This window comes from Patella vulgata, chromosome 8 (genome assembly GCF_932274485.2).
Source record: "Patella vulgata chromosome 8, xgPatVulg1.2, whole genome shotgun sequence".
NCBI classification, from domain to species: domain Eukaryota; kingdom Metazoa; phylum Mollusca; class Gastropoda; family Patellidae; genus Patella; species Patella vulgata.
This window is the reverse complement of record NC_065886.2, coordinates 23,265,839-23,283,275: the sequence shown is the minus strand read 5'-3', so window position 1 is coordinate 23,283,275 and position 17,437 is coordinate 23,265,839. Positions and strand designations below refer to the sequence as shown.

The following is a 17,437-nucleotide window of genomic DNA, read 5'->3' as shown; positions in this document are numbered from 1 at the left end:
TCTATTTCCACTGGTTATTCAAGCTGCATCTGCCTATATTTTATTAGGGGGTTTGAATAGAGAACTGGTGATCAATTTATCATGCTGGTTATTCAAGATAGAGTTTATCATGCTTTCTTTACTCACTGAGGCGGCTTGAGACGCCTACTGATTCTACTTGAATGTACTCTACTAAGTTGAACCTAATTGTACACGACGCGAATTGCAGGCGCGCACCAAAATTGACCCTGGCCTATTGACGACGGTTTCTGTGGTGTGGATGTTGGTTGGGGTCATCGAATCCGTAGCACCTAACTAAAAATCTAAAGCGTCACGGTTGCATTAGAAACCAGGGGCTTGCATGTAGTTTGTCATATTCCTGAAGCAGTGGCCCGAGAAATCCCTTTCTGGCCATTGCTGGATCGGCTTCTGATACTTGAGCTTTTGAGGGAGTGTGTCTATTCTTCCCGTCCAATCAAATCTATCCCAAGAACAGCAACATGACAGCCCTTGGTTTAATCTGGAGTCTTCCCTAAAACTTTGGACAGATATTTAAGGTATTAAAAACGGTGAAAGCATTGTTCGTCTCCAAACAGTATTGTTTACATTGCATTCGTTTTGATAGCCTCGTTTGTCACGCAATTAATTTTTCTGCAATATTCTGCTATGCACTGGTGTAATGTTATGTAAACATATTTGGTCAAATTTGGAGCTCTGTTTAAAGCGTAATGGTATTGTTAAGCAGTTAGCTATTGGTTGTTAATCGGACTATTGACCGGTCATAATTTGGAACAGAAATTTGCTTCGATTACAGCAGTGTTAAGTGGAATTAGGTATAACCAAATGAAACACTCCAAGGAGTATGGTAGTTTGTAGGCTATTGCAATATCTACAAATACAATATCTTTGGGATAACATTCTGGAAACACCCAACAGGGTTGAAGACGAAGGTATCAAAGTATATACGTAATAAAATAAAAACGTCGGGGAATTAAATATTTTCTTCTTCTTATATGTGCCAAGTTTTGTTTCTGCTTTACGTCAACAGTAATTAGTCTACTATCAAACATAAATAAATATAGTCTATCAAACTGACACTTGGTCATTTGTGTTGAGTTTATGACTACAAACTAGTTGTTTGTGCTGTCATTCAGTCGTCTAACACCCTTCCTCTTACCAATTATCTATATTAAAACTTTCAGACTTGGGACGGGTTAATATCAGGGGTTTATCTATTAATAAAGATATATATCTTATAACATAGACAGGTTATGGCAGTTTATCAGTAGGTGACATAGACAATTGGCATTATTTTCTCAAGAAAAATACTGTGTATTTGCCATTTATTTAAGTTAAACGATATTGTACTACTAACACATGTGTATTTGACATTGAGGTGTTATAAGTTTAACGATATTCTGTAATAGTAATTACACGTGCGTGTTTGCCATTTAGTTTAACGATATTTTGTAAGAGCTTCGCATGCGTGTTTGACATTTATTCTAACGATATTTGGCAAGAGTAACACACTCGTGTTTGACATTTAGTCTAACGATATTTTGTAAGGCTAATATGGAGTCGTATAACGCTTTTGCTTTAGATCATAGAGGCACCTACGCACAAACAATTTATTGAAATATAATTGTACAATGTGTTAGTTCTGGAATGACCTCGTTTGTGTCGAGTGGTCATTTACTCTCTCTCTCTCTCTCTCTCTCTCTCTCTCTCTCTCTCTCTTTAAGGTGTTTACTATCATAACATACCAGTAAATTAAAAAGGGTTGTCGTGAACACGGTAATGAAATTGGCATGCGTTTTCATACTACCCATGTCTTACAAATCCCCAGTGAGAGCATCCTGCAAATTTACTTATTGTAAGTGTTAGATAATTGTTTTTTTAAGAGTAAAGGGTGCGCGTTTTAAGGTGTTAATGTAACTATTAAACTATATACACTGATAGGCAGCTTCATTATAAAACCTGTACATGATCGTCCCAATGGATTTCTCTAAACACCTTCAACAAATCACCTTATATCATCCTAAACTAATTTCACATTACCAGACACTGGCAGATATATACATCTGTCAGTCCTAGTTATTCTAAAAAATCTTCAGTAACTTTTCCATTTTTCCAATCTGATTAAAATACAGATCTATATTTCGTTTCGTTTTTTTATACTTTCGATGGCCTACACTACATGAAGATCGGACCGGTTGTAGCGATAGGTCGCGTCAGAGATCATACGAGCGACTTTTGACCCTTTGACGTCAGACATTTGATTAACCAATCATTGATGTCACTAGTGTATTACCCACAGTTCCGTGCAAAACACGCCTAAAGCTCGCCGTAACAGATCGTGTCATTGCCTAATTCCTCACACCATTCAGAACACGTCAATGATAACAACTCTTCCAGATTCTAGTGTAGTAAAGACAAGTAAAACGAAATTTTGAACTATAAAAACGAAACGAAATAGGATCTGTGTTTTAAACAGATTGCCATTTTTCGGACAATATCTACGATGAATGTACACAAATTGATCATTTAACATTTAGTTTAGAACACAGAATCAAAATATCAACGGTGGATAATCCCCCGGCCTAGATTCAATCAGATTAAAATGTGACCTATCAAACGAATTCAGTGAAAGTTATGGGATTGCGTTTACTGGTTTTGACGATATCCTAAATTATACTGTCTGCAGTGGATGTCGCATGTTGAGAAATTTTCAGTTCATCATATTTTGTAAATACTGAATGGAATTGAAACATTTTGGACCGATATTCCTTTGAGAAACTTTCACAATCCCTCAAACGACGTACGGAGAATTTAATCGACTGGGTTTTGGATTTGACATATCAAACCATGGACCTAACTGAACTGGTCACCATCAAGTCAGTTTCTTAGGAAACACTTGCCAGCGATAAAACCCTGTGTGGAAGCGGACATTAAACTCTACAATAAGACGGTCATTTATATCTTTAAATTGATACCCAACTCTCTTTATCACAGGTGCCTGTAACATACATAAAAAAATAAAATTAAGCTAGGCTAAGTGTTGTATCAACAGTGGTTCTCTATTGCCTTGATTCCTTACTCTCGCCCTCGACACGGATAACTAAATACTGTCGACACGTTCTTATATCTCATGTTTTCGTGCTTTAGAATAACTGTCATTACATATAATGCGTTATTAATTCCGGGTTCTCCCTCTCTCTGGGGATCAATGAATTTGATTTGTTATTGTACATGTCTGAGTAAGATAATTTGTTATATTATGGTATGGATAGATTTAAAAATATGTTTTTCTAGATAATTATAAAGCTAGAAATCACTTGTATGTATGTTATTTAAATGGATGGGCGAAGATTATCTTGAATATATTATGAAAATTATTAAAGTCCCTTCTCTTATAGTTAGTGCAGGAGGACCGCATTACACACAAAACAAAATCTACATGATAAACCGTTGAACAAGACAGAATATAGAATTTACAAAAAATATACAAATATGACGTAATATACCTGTATTTTAAGTTTTTTTGGTTAGAAGAGCTGAGAATACTTTCGAAATTGATTGGACAGGTATATTTTCATAACCAAATAATGATTGCGAGAGATAAGTCAATGTTTGGTACTATATATTATGTCATATTTTTTGTACCAGTTGTGAGACATTATTCAGACATCATGTAGATTTCAATTCGAGACCATTCCGGCATCTTGTAGACATCTTTCAGACGTTATATAGATCTCAATATGACACCATTCCGGCATCTTGTAGACATCTTTCAGACGTTATATAGATCTCAATATGACACCATTCCGGCATCTTGTAGACATCATTCAGACATAATGTAGATCTTAATAAGACACCATCCCGGCGCCATGTAGACATCATTCAGACATCATAAGACATTATTTCGGCATCATGTAGACATCTTTCAGGTAGATTTCAATGAGACACCATTCTGGCACCATTCACCCAGGCATGATTCGCAGATCATAAAGTCAGCTTCTTTTACCGCCTTTCCTGGCTAGTCTATAGACTGCTGGAAATTCTATTTCCATTATATGCTACCAATAATGTTATGATTTTTTTTATTCATTTGCAATTTGACAAGATTACTGACGTAAGGTCAAATGAGTATTCGAAATCCATGACAAATAATGCGGCTGGAGTGCGACTGTGGCCAAGTGATCCCGCGACTCCGGGTCATATTGTGAAATTATTGATTTGGTTTTGCGATCACAGTGCCACCAGCTTTACTCACCAGCAATTGGTTTGCGTCGAAGGTTCGAATCAGTTTGAAAGAGTTTTCTTGCGACACAAATCCGACATTACAACCAAACTTGGCCATTCTTTTATAAGGGAACCTCAAAAGTAGAATTTGACAGTGAGAACGGCAATGTTGACCATACTCATTTGAATTCGAATCGACTTAAAGTTGACCTTTAAACCTGTCCTGAGATGATAGTTTACAGTGTACGATTCTATTTCCAAAATAATTAGGTTATAAAACAGTTCAGGATATGAAAAAAATTACGGCTGATTAAATAAAAGATACGCCAACGATTTATTAGGACTAGACATAGTTATCATAAAAACCCTTTAAAAGGAGATGGACTGGTCGATGTAGACATAATGCAATGAGTCTAGATTGCTCCAGACAATCCCATTAGATAGGTTTATACCTACCACCATATCAAACGTAATAAGTGTAAATTGCTTTAGCGATAATATCCGAGTAACAAAGTGATGACCGACTTGATATACCAACAGTACAGGCAAAACTATTAAATCTTAGAACTCCTTATATGAGAAGTGCTGTCATGTGTTTTAAATACATAAACATGGGTTGCTTAATGCACGAGACTAGCTTCTAATGGTAGCTAACTGGGACGATGGCAGAATATAGGTCACCAACAGTGGTAACCTCTGCAATCTATATAGAAAAATACGACATACATACACGTCACTACTTAGGAACGATGGGAGTTATACTATTTGATATGGTAAAATCTACAAAAGAGGCCAAAGATGGTACGGTTTGCTATTTACATGTCGTGTTGACTAGGATAGGGACGCCCGTCTAATCTCTCGTTGGGATCTGCAAGCGATTTAATTGCTTATTGTTAATCACAAAATGATCTAGTTGTGAACGTAATAAGATTTCAGAAATTGACTTTTTTGGTTCGCAGTATAAAATAAATCTGTTATAACCTAACATGTATCATCGCAAGCTGGTAAAACCCCCAAAGAATATTTGTGGTTACCACGGCTTATTGTTGTAGCTTGTAATATGGTTATTAACTTACCAAATCCAAGAAAATCATTTAAATTGCTATAAAACGCTTAAATTAGTAGCTCATTGACATGTAAGACAATTTGATCAACCGTGTCATATAAATGTCAAACATTTGAACATGTCTTCGAGAGACACATTTAAGACTGGGTGAGTTTGTTAGAAAAAGAACACTTATCGCCATGTTTTACAGAAATCTATTATTGGTATTGTTTTTACAGTGTTTATTCTTATTATGAACCCCGTACATCTGAATACGACCAACAAATAATGGCATCGTGGCCACACTAGTAACCAGCGGTATTTACAATAATCAAATACAATCTATATCAAAAATAAACCATACATAATATACAAACAAATCGCGATTATATTATTTTAAATAACTTACATTAATTTCCCTTAAAGAAAAATGTTGACGTGTCAAGTGAAGTGTAGCATACAACTCAATCCATCTGCATTTATAGGTAATCTACGAAAGTCAACTATGGAAACACTCTTGCAACAATAAGAAAATAATTTACCTCTAATTCATATGTCAAACTAGAGAAATAATATATACACATCTATCATATTACATAATATTTGTACTTGCATTATTATAATTATTTGTACTAGTTATTCACGATGTAGCAGTCTGGATAACTGTTTACATTATGTTAGTGGTCATACTTTATCATACTTTCTGTTATACACGTATTTAAGATGGGTAGAAACGCTGGTCTATTTAACATTTAGTCACTCAGGGCTGTTAACACTAATCGACGTATCTATGAAGCGAAGGATCGGGTCCATTCGTCATCGCACCATGGATTGATACTTTACGCTTTCCAGAATGAACTAAGTGGGAGGTGGGGGGGGGGGGTGGATCGCCGAATGGTTAGCGCGTGCCTAATTAAAAATCGTGCTAACTTCACAATGCCTAACTCGCTATGGTCTTAAGAATTGTGGTGAAACCTGACGATCCGGAGAAAACCCACGAGACGAGGTTGTGCATGCGACCCTACTTCTTGCAGGTAAACTTGGGATTGAAACCACGTCACTTGACTCAATGACACACCCCTGTTGAACATGACGGCGCGTATATCTTTTGTTCAGTAATTGATTCCCCTGTTTAGTTTATATAATAGATGGTCATCCGTCAGTTCCCAACGGCAACGTTTCGGCGTCGAAAAAATTTCACCTTTTGTTTTGTTTACTTTCCAGTTGAAGCATATGTTTCTGGAGAAAATAATAGCGCCTTTAATTAATTCTAACGATCACGTAATACTTTGATATGGAGGATAAAAGTGACAGCGTATTGGTCTGGTCCGATGGCAGTACTCGGTGTTCAGAATAAATAATTCATACATTTCCATATTTCATTTCAGCTTACCAGTCCGTTACGTGTGATCATGGCTGTTCTATAGAGGTATATGATGAAAACCCCAGTCCCTGCCAGACAGTATATCAACGAGCATGTGAAAAGCTACAAGTAGTTCCGTCCAGACAGGTGTTTCACAACCTATGTTTAACAGAAGTTATCCTTCCGCACTGTGGCCTCGGAGCCAAAGAATTGAAGGCCTTAGCAATTGCTTTAGTTGTAAGTAGTTCATCCACACTTCCTTTTCTATTTTAGCAATGGCGTACACTCTAATAATCTTTCTTTTTGTTCAAATCATAAAGCAAGTGGTTTTATCAGTGGCTAATAACATGTTCTGAACTACTGATGGCTAACAATTACCGGTTCGCCTTTTAAGACCGAGCTTCACTATCCATTAAGAATATTGTCTCAAGTAGGGAACGTAAGAACAATTGTCGGCCCTCACGCTTCGCTAAAACCACGGGAATAGGACATTCCAACATTGCAAGGATCAACAAAGTCTTTTTCCCCTGATATATATTTAATTAGGACCTGCTAATGATCTTGAACTAATGGGCGCTGTACTGATTGTACCCTTTTCTGTAGAAATCGGCATGTTGTGATGGGAACGCGGACGAAGTTATTTTCGTCTAGTCTATTGTAGCTCGCCTGTGTCGTCAGCGTTAAAAATGATACATTTAACGTTCAGCGAAAGTATTACCCAATCGTTTGAACCGTATGTTGTTTCATTTGATAAAGTATTAGGACAGAGATAGATAAGTTGAGAGCCCTCCTGTGCTCTTGGGCTGTATAATAGGACTACTGAAATCACAAGAGTGGTGCAGAAAATATTAATCGTTCAGTTCTACCCTACTACTTCATCTAGCAGACTGAATGTTATATAATGATTTTGAGTATTCGTTTTGCCTGCCTGGATAATCTAAGGTCCCCATTAAACTCTTTAATCTCTAAACCGGAAGGAAATGTTGGGGGTGATTTAATTACATTGATGGCGTTATCATCTAGAAGTTGCTACTCGTCCTGGAGAACCCGACATCATTTTATTGCGAGAACATTCCTCCAGATTTTCATATCTTGTTTTCCCTTGTCAGTGATGTAGGACGGACGGACGCCCTGGCAAGAAAATGGTCTGGTCGTTCTGGCAAACTTTTTTCAAAACACACTGCCTAGCGTATCCCCGTCTTCATTGGCACAGAAACATGTGACTGTTCTGGTCTTGTTTTCCTATATACCATACATTTGTATTTGTTATCCCATATATTATATGTTTGTGTATTTATTGTCCTATCTATAATATGTTTTGGATATTTCAGCACAATAATTCCGTCCATACCTTAGATTTACATGGTAATAGTTTTGGTAGTTTAGGGTTTGCCTATTTAGTTGAAATGTTACAGGAAAATCGTTCTATTATAGATCTGGTAAGTATGCTTTCTAGTACCTAATTAAAAAATCATTGCGCAAATCAATTTGAAATAGATTCGTGCACGAGACTATGACATCAGATAAAGCTTGTAACGGAATTTTGAAGTTCGTGCTACTAAGTCGTTTATGGGTACTGTTGTATCCCCAACTAACATGTCTGTGCGATTTCATTTGTGTGAGAGAGAGAAATGGGGCGTAATTTCGGGACTAACGAGGTTGGACAGGCGACCCTACTCCTTGTCACGTACAACCGGGGATTCGAAATCAGATTTCATTTGTAAATATAATTTCAAAATGTTGAAAACTATGGAACTTCTTAGTGAATTTAAATTAGAAATCCAAGATGATGGTCATCCGTGAATAAAGCTGATTATTTGTTTGCGGAAAATCTTAGAATCCCTAACCAAGTTCCAAACAACGGGCTGCCGGTCTATGGGGAGTTTCTTGAATTTGTCTATAATCCCGAAGCTTGCACAGTGACATCTTGATGCTGTCGAATTTTGCAGATTATTGCTGCGTTTCATTACCAAAAAGTCTTGTATCCTAGAATAATCAGTGAAAAGCCGAGAGTGCTCCCTTAAGAACTAATCAATATCTTGAGCAGAAGATTACAGGCGAGTTAATAGTCTGTTTTATTTGGCGTTGATTTTACATACTTTTTATTTCGGAGACCCAGCGACAACTTGGGCGAATGTTTTCGTTTAATGTTCTTGGTAGACATGCAGTATATTTTCAGATGCGACAATTAAATAATGATGTTCTGTTCTTATAGAATGTATCTGAATGTAAATTGGGACATCAGGGTGTTCAGATGTTACAAGGATTACAAGGAAATACATCAATAGTCCGCCTTAATCTCTCAGGTGTGTCTTCTACTTTTATTTTAACTGTTTATTATTAGGGAGTTTGTTTCATTAGACATTTGATAGACTTTAGAGCGACCCTCGTTAATATTTATTTACGACTAGAGGTCGGAACTAGAAACCGAACATGATCCGAACCATTGTCTGTTCAAAGATGGCAGCCCCCATGGGAGAAAGTCCTTGTAATTTGCCTTTACGTTCTACATAGCACAAATGTTGAAATAATGCTTATTGTTTAGACTTACATATCAGACATAACATACGAGACAAAAAATATCTGCTCATAGAAGTAGCAACGATTTAAAATTCTTTCAAGCTTTCATAAAATCATATGCTAAACAAAAATAGATTCTTTCTAACTTTTCTACTCTTTCGCTTTATCGATACCCGTAAACTTGGATGTACTCCGACCATGGCACAATACCAAGGTTCAGTATTTTCGGACTATGATCCGGACTAAATGAAATTCGGATTCAGTTGTCGAATAAACGGTTTCTTCTCTGTCTTTTTTTAGATAACGGCTTTATGGAGTCAGACGCATGTTATGTTGGAGACTTTATACAAGTGAGTGGTTGTTATTTGTTGTTCAGAGACAGTGGCTTAGTGTGTATGTCACTCATTAACCAGGAAGTCCCGGGGTTTTCAGTATGGCTTTCTCTTGGGTGTCTAGTCGTTCGAGTAGGATGGAAAGAACGTTTGACACACGGAATTGGATGAAAAGTAGCAATATTGCGATTTAGACAAGTAAATTTTGTTAATGGTTATCGTTTTAATTCCACGCTTATATGTGTAGCATTGGGACAATGAGAGGATTGATTTTCCCCGTTCATCTCTTGCATAATATGGACTACCTTGCATGGTAACCGCTTGTTCATGGTTGTATTGACAACAATGTAGGAGTAGTGGGATAGTTGGGCACCCAATGCACGACTATTACGATATATACTTTATTTTCAGAAAAACAAGAATTTACGAGAATTAAATTTAAGTTATAACTGTTTACGAGAACTTGGGGGCGTGTTTGTTGGAGGTGCCATAGGTACGTATATGGATATAATTCCACTCGGTACTATAATATTGGGTATTTTTTTCAATAACCCCGACCGTTGCTCTCCCGTAGAAACTAGCATATCCTTAGACATAGACCGTTCGCGTTAGTCCATAAACCCAACTCTTTTACAACGGATCATCATTGTCTTTAGCTTGAAGTTAACTCTTGTAAAGCAAAGATGTGAATATTAGCATTCATTAGCACATCATGCGCTTCCATTTGGCCCGACGCTGTGTTAACGTTTGCCCGAGAATTGATTCAGTATGTAATTGGCGGCAGACTGGAAGTACTATAAGATATTGTTAAATGAAACTGTTGACATATTTATTCACCTGATAAGCTGACAATAATAGCTCAGTCCTTATCATGAGTACTAGCCACTGTATCTATGGTCCAGTGTGGCGTTAGGTGCGGAAACTGCAATTGTCCACAGCTAGTTGACTTCAGACTTCGTCCCTGGTGACTCTTTGTAAATTAGCCGTTGGAATATAACAATTGACTCCCACGACATTTGTTTGTGAATGATTGTTCTTTGTCTCGCACGGTGGCCATTTGATCCAGGGGCCAAACGATATTTCAATGACAGCTTTATTTCTCTTAAATGATTAGTCCCCCGAGGCATATTATTGATAGTAGCCAGTGTGTATGTGTTAATTTATAAACCTATCGCCCAAATTACTTAAAGGATAATAAATTAGCTATCGATCATTATGCAATCCTTTAATCTGATAAATGCGACTAGCAAGTTTCATTCCTTAAGTCTCTCGGGGATTTTGATCCATTGCAAACTACAATATTGTGATAGTTGAATCTCAGCTCCAAAATGGTTCAGTTCTTTTCAGTTAGATAAGATAAATTGAGAATTCGGCATCCTAGAAGTCTGTTTTTATAGGCCCACATTTTCATGTGGACGTATATTGTCGTCGCCCCTTTTCCTCTGGACAATTTTAATGAAACTTAAAAAGTATGTTAATAACCCCAAAATCTCCGTTCCTTTCGATATTGGCTCATATTGAACCTTAACTTCCTTGGTTATGGCGCTTGTTCTCTGTCCATCCAATTGAATCCATACCGGTAAAGGATCTACGGTTAATATTTTGTGTTTTGTTAACTTAATTAAACTATCAATTTGAATACATTTTTACACCAATTAAGCCGTAAAAAATTAGATATTGTCCGAAATATGCAAATGAAGATCATCTACTGCAACATCCACAGACTAACAAATTTGTTAAATTTACCCAGGCCAATTTACAACGATGATTGAGGACCCAGATCGTCAACCACACATGGGAACATTACTGTCCTGTTTTTGAATAAGCTTCAGATATCTGAACAGGACTGGGATAAAACCTTACTGATATACATGAACTTGTTTTATTTACAAAATACAAGCTGGGATGCCCCCTTTAATTTATTCATTCTGTTTCAGCGGTTAATACGGCTTTAAAATCATTGGATTTAAGCTGGAATCATCTTAGATTAAAAGGAGCAGCTGCTATTTCACATGGTCTTATGGTAAGGCATACTTTTAATTGATCCTGGATCAGCGTTACTAAAATATATTTTATTATTACTCTAGAAATGTTAGGTCTGGTGTTGTGCCCATTTGATGGACCCCCCCCCCGTCTCCTGCACTGAGCCTCCAGATTAGCAGGATAACCAGTTTCGCCCGGGGCCCAATTTTACCAGGGGCTTAAATTCGTCCAGGGGGCCAAATTCACAGGGTCCAATTCGTCCAGGGCCCAAATTCGATGGCCTAAGACACTCACGGGGTCATGCTGGTTAATGTGATACCGCATATTTAAGGGTGGATCGCGGCGACGAAGCCCGATGGGCCAACACACACCCACACGCACACCCACACGCACGCACACACCCACACACACCCAGACACACACCCATACACACACACACACACACCCCCCCCACACACACACCCACACCCACACACACATATGCAGTGTGCTATGAGGTCAATTTGGCCTGGACAACGGAGCTGTGGCCTACTCTTATATCTAATTCCGACTGCCAACGGTTCTTTTACGTGCTATTCAATGAGTATGCGGAGACTCGCTGTTTCGTCAAATCTGACAGGGGCGGGGGGTGCTGCACCGGAAACTCCAGATGAATTTTCTCGATGTTGGCCGAGAAAGTTCCCGGTATTTTCCATCTTGGTTTCACCTTGTCAAGGAACAGCGTTTAGTCGTTCAGATGATACGAATGACGGAAGTCCCGTATACAAATTGGTAAGCAAACCGTCGTCAATAGCCCGATTGGTGCAGAAGGTAGGACCATAAACCCTCATTTCATTTCAACCTTTAAACAATCTGTTTCGTGTTAGGTTGAACAATCTGCAGCGACTATCAGTCATTGTTGAACAAATCAAACGTGTGCGAAGTCTAAAACAATATAGTAGGGAAATTATGTTTTATGTAGAATTTGTTTTTGTATCAGAAACAAGACACGGTAAACAAGTATAGCGTGTTCTAGACCAATTTCCTTATATTATTATAATTAGTTAAATCGATGTATTTATTTGCGTGTATATAATTAACATGAATATACCTAATGAATATTTATAGGTTTTCCTTTTGTGATAAGTATTATAATAATATTTAAACACAGATATCGAGGTTTATGATAAGCATGAATCCGAAGCATCTGAAACCATAATATTGTGTATTTCTAGTATTTCACTATGAAAGCCCATACAAACTGATCAGCAGTAAATATTCTCTTAATGGCTACTGTCACTGAAAGGCATGACATCGGGGCGAGTTAATTAGCTCTCAATATTAACTGTTTTTCTTCTGCTAATTAAATTCCAAAAAATGCCTTGGAAAAAATATTTTCTATTTAGTGTAAATCGGTATATAAGATGATAGTACGCGAAGGCGTAAATTGGGTAAAAGGCCTTTAATTCTGCATGGACCAGTTTGTGTCCGTCCGGTGTAATTAATGTACGCGTTATCGACGCCGCATAATGTGACGTCATATCTGGACATATATATATCTACGTGAACGTAAAGGTCTGTCATCTTGTCCAGAGTTAAAAGAAGGCTTTCGCATTACCGCTGATATTTAACGAATAGTTTGACCAGCCAGTCTAATGCTCGAGTCCCACGAGAGTGTGTAAGGGTCATAGAGGTGGCTGGGGAGGGGTGAGGGCAGTTCAGCCGGAGCAGGGCACACAAATGAAATTGGGTTTAACCTCCTACTTTTCTGTTCCGTCCGGGTAATGAAGATGGGTATACGCCATGCAGTGTACAATGGCAGAATTTCGCCCGGAAAGCACCCGTGGCAACTGCAGATTAAAAATTGATTTAATAAAATCGATAGCTTATAATACCAAATTGATTCTAACAATAACATTTTGTTAGATACTAAAAACGATAATTTGTGTGATTTTTATAGCAATGTCGAATTGCGTGATAATCCTAGATCATTGTTTGTCGCTAATAATAGTATATATATTTTAATGATTATAACCACGGAGAACGGTGTTTTGTATTTAATAGGTCCCATTCGTCATTCCATTTCTGCCAATCGTGATTTCTAAGTTGTTTTTTTAAATCCCAATAAATTGTAACAAGATGCATTCGTGATCGCAGCTTCTTTACAGCATTAGAATTAATTTTGTCAATCCAATTTTGACAAGACGATTTATAACACTACACGGTTGTTGTTTCTTTAATGAATAATATTAGTTTTGATAATGATGAAACAACATGTGGCAAACAAAGCCAGCGCGCAGAAGCGTAAGCTAGGATGTGGCGAGAGAGGATCGGCTGCACTTTATGAGGGCGCAATATTTGGCCTATTTCATTGAAAAAAAAGGGTTATTTTTATATTTTTACTAGCAGGATACCCGGCTTCGCTCGGGGGTCATAACTCCGAAACCGGAAGTGGTAGACTAACGCCACCTGGTCTATGTTACTCCCCGGTCCGAGCTACCCCTATACCCCAAAATTTCAGACTCGGGGCTGACCTAGTGTAGCCGCCAACCCCGAACAGACCGGCTTCGCTCGGGGGTCATAACTCAGAAACCGGAAGTGGTAGACTAACGCCACCTGGCCTATGTTACTCCTCGGTCCGAGCTACTCCTATACCCCACATTTCAGTCTCGGGGCAGACCTAGTGTAGCCGCCAACCCCGAACAGACAAATTTCGCTCGGGGGCCATAACTCCGAAACCGGAAGTGGTAGACTAACGCTACCTGGCCTATGTTACTCCCTGGTCCGAGGTACCCCTATACCCCAAATTTCAGACTCGGGCCAGACCTAGTGTAGCCGCAAACCCCGAAGAGACCGGCTTCGCTCGGGGGTCATAACTCCGAAACCGGAAGTGGTAGACTAACGCCACCTGGCCTATGTTACTCCCCGGTCCGAGCTACCCCTATACCCGAAATTTCAGACTCGCGCCAGACCTAGTGTAGCCGCCAACCCCGCACAGACCGGCTTCGCTCGGGGGTCATAACTCCGAAACCGGAAGTGGTAGACTAACGCCACCTGGCCTATGTTACTCCCCGGTCCGAGTTACCCCTAATACCCCAAATTTCAGACTCGGGGCGGATGTATACGCCAACCCCAAACAGACAGACTTCGCTCGGGGGTCATAACTCCGAAACCGGAAGTGGTAGACTAACGCCACCTGGCCTATGCTACTCCCCGGTCCGAGCTACCCCTATACCCCAAATTTCAGACTCGGGGCAGACCTAGTGTAGCCGCCAACCCCGAACAGACCGGCTTCGCTCGGGGATCATAGCTCCGAAACCGGAAGTGGTAGACAAAAGCCACCTGGCCTATGTTACTCCCCGGTCGGAGCTACCCCTATACCCTAAATTTCAGACTCGGGGCAGACCTAGTGTAGCCGCCAACCCCGAACAGGCCGGCTTCGCTCGGGGGTCATAACTCCGAAACCGGAAGTGGTAGACTAACGCCACCTGGCCTATGTTACTCCCCGGTCCGAGCTACCCCTATACCCCAAATTTCAGAGTCGGGGCAGACCTAGTGTAGCTGCCAACCCTGAACAGACAGACAGACAGACAGACAGAAAGACAGACAGACAAACGACAGTCACAAATATATATATAGATGTCTAGAAGTGGAACTGAATTTTCTACGAAATGGCTGCTCAAAAAAGCATGTTTGACGTGTACTACGTTGGTTTTTGTTGGTGGGGCGGGACAAACTCAATCGCTAGCTACGTGAACACTGCTTTAATGTACGAATAACGCTAATTCTAACGACAGTTTTTTTTAAGCAAAAATAAAATAAAATAAAACAAAAAAATATATAAATCCTCTAAATGGATAATTTGAGCATGAACGAATGAACGTGATCTTCAGCGATTACTCCATTTAACCCCAGGCCCTACTTTAACAAAATAGATGCAAAAAGTTCAGTTCACCTATTGCACACCACATTACAAATGTCAGCAAATAAATGAAATATCGATCAAATAGCTAACACGCGATTGATGAAATAGCTATCACGCAATGAAAGGTCAAGTTCAGAATTTTTATCGTCTGAAGAAAAACATATAGCTGATAGTTTCAATTTATTAAACTTTACAAGTAAAATACATTGTTGCTTCTAACAACTGGTCTGGTTTTATTGGTTACGATCAAACTTTTATAGTTCATAACAGAAAAAATATATTAACTATAGTTTACGAGAAGAGAGGCTGACATCTTGTAAATTGTACAAATTAAAAACATTGCTGCTTTCCATCAAGTGATCTGGTTTTATAAGTTCAAAATTTTATAGTTCACAAGTATTCACAACAACAGTAGAAGATTCGCCTGCTTCTATTCAATAACTGAAATGAAGTAAGGGACATTTTTCCTAGACACCAATTAGCAGCGCTAATACCATATAAGATTATTATGAAATAGATTAACCCAAATCGCTGTGGATTTTTGTCCTTTTCCTTGTCACCAATTCTGATTTTTGTTGACTTTTTGGGGTACCGTACAGTCGAAAATAGGTTTGTATTTACATTTTCTGTCAGGCTTTGGTGAATATTCATGATTTTAAGGCGGAAACTTATGAGAATGGCTACCTTGAAATATAGGGCGGTTCCCGGATCCATACGCTTGATTTCGTATAATATACAGTTATCGTTCATTGCTGGCAATGTCTTTGTAATCTGTACGTGTCGTTGTCTAATGGGTTTTGTTTGCGTACAGTGGGGTCCTCCTGTATTTACTAATAATAGTAAGCTACTTCCAGCTTGTGTATCTCAAGATTTCCATGGTGCTTCATCTGTGTTTAGAAAGCGGTCTACGAAAACTAAGAGAAAGCAGAGTCGGTTAGTGAGAGACGAATTAACGCTAAAGTCAATGTGAAAATCGATAGTGGCCCGGGGCCAGTTAGCATGAATTGTAGTACCGGTCATCTCGATCGCCCAGAAATACCATACTAACAGCTTCATATCCACAGGAATCACTATGGGTAGCTAACTGCCTGGAGGGTGAATGAATGAATTGAGCTTATGAAAACGGACATAATCCATGCAGTATGCCATGAGTGAGTTGAATTCAAGGGGTTCTTTTACGTGCACGCCAAGGTGTACGCGGGATCTCGTTTTTTTTTGTACGTACCATCCAAACGACTAGAAGTTGTTCTGGGGAGGGGTGGAAGGGAAGAACAGGATATAATGGGTGTCGCACTTGGGTATATGCCTACTTACTCTTCTTACTAGAACACCTAATACCACTTGTTCGCCTAGTAAATAATTTTCATTGTAATTTATATCGATTGTACGAATATAGAAACAGAAAGAAGATGAAACTTCCCGTTTTCGTGTAATATTCCAGAAATCATCGCGATGTTTAAATATTAGTATTGACATGTGTCAGCTCAACAGACTTAAAGCTTTTCATCTGCCATTTTTTAATAAAAAATGTCGAGACGACCTAGTAGGTCTTGAAGTGATTAGTGATTAGCAGATAAAAGTCATGAAACACACAAAATGATTTTGTTGTTAACTGCAATATTATCTAAATACACTTACTTTCTTTCAGGCGAATAAAAGTTTGACTCGATTACTACTGTCTTGGAATGGTTTCGCACTGGAGGGTTCAATAGAGATGGGACGAGCCCTGGCTAGAAATACCACGTTAATCGAGTTGGACCTGACATCCAACAGAATAAATGTTCCAGCCTTTAGAAAGATTATGCAAGGATTGATTAAAAATAAAACATTACGCATATTAAAGGTAAACAGACAATACGTTTATAATTTTATGGGGACCCTTTTTATCTCTGTTAATAATCCACACACAGTTAACGGGGATGTCTTACCTAAACCCACTTCTTATATGTCCATATTTCAGTGGACGTACGCGTATTATGTCGTCACCCCAATCTGATTAAAACACAGATCCTATTTCGTTTCTTTTTTTGTAGTTCAAAATTTCGTTTTACTTGTCTTCACAAAATCTT

General features: G+C 38.6%; 1 protein-coding gene across 5 annotated transcripts in view; it reads left to right on the top strand.

The window, feature by feature from the left end:
• LOC126830808 (leucine-rich repeat-containing protein 74B) overlaps positions 1–17,437 on the top strand; it is a 90,361-nt gene that overhangs the window by 66,117 nt on the left and 6,807 nt on the right. For all 5 annotated transcript variants that reach the window (XM_050561215.2, XM_050561214.2, XM_050561217.2 and 2 more), the window contains exons 3-9: positions 6,655–6,866; positions 7,961–8,068; positions 8,845–8,935; positions 9,450–9,499; positions 9,893–9,974; positions 11,419–11,504; positions 17,017–17,211. In XM_050561215.2, the coding sequence (XP_050417172.1) occupies positions 6,655–6,866; positions 7,961–8,068; positions 8,845–8,935; positions 9,450–9,499; positions 9,893–9,974; positions 11,419–11,504; positions 17,017–17,211 (824 nt within the window). The remainder of the gene's footprint in view (positions 1–6,654; positions 6,867–7,960; positions 8,069–8,844; positions 8,936–9,449; positions 9,500–9,892; positions 9,975–11,418; positions 11,505–17,016; positions 17,212–17,437) is intronic.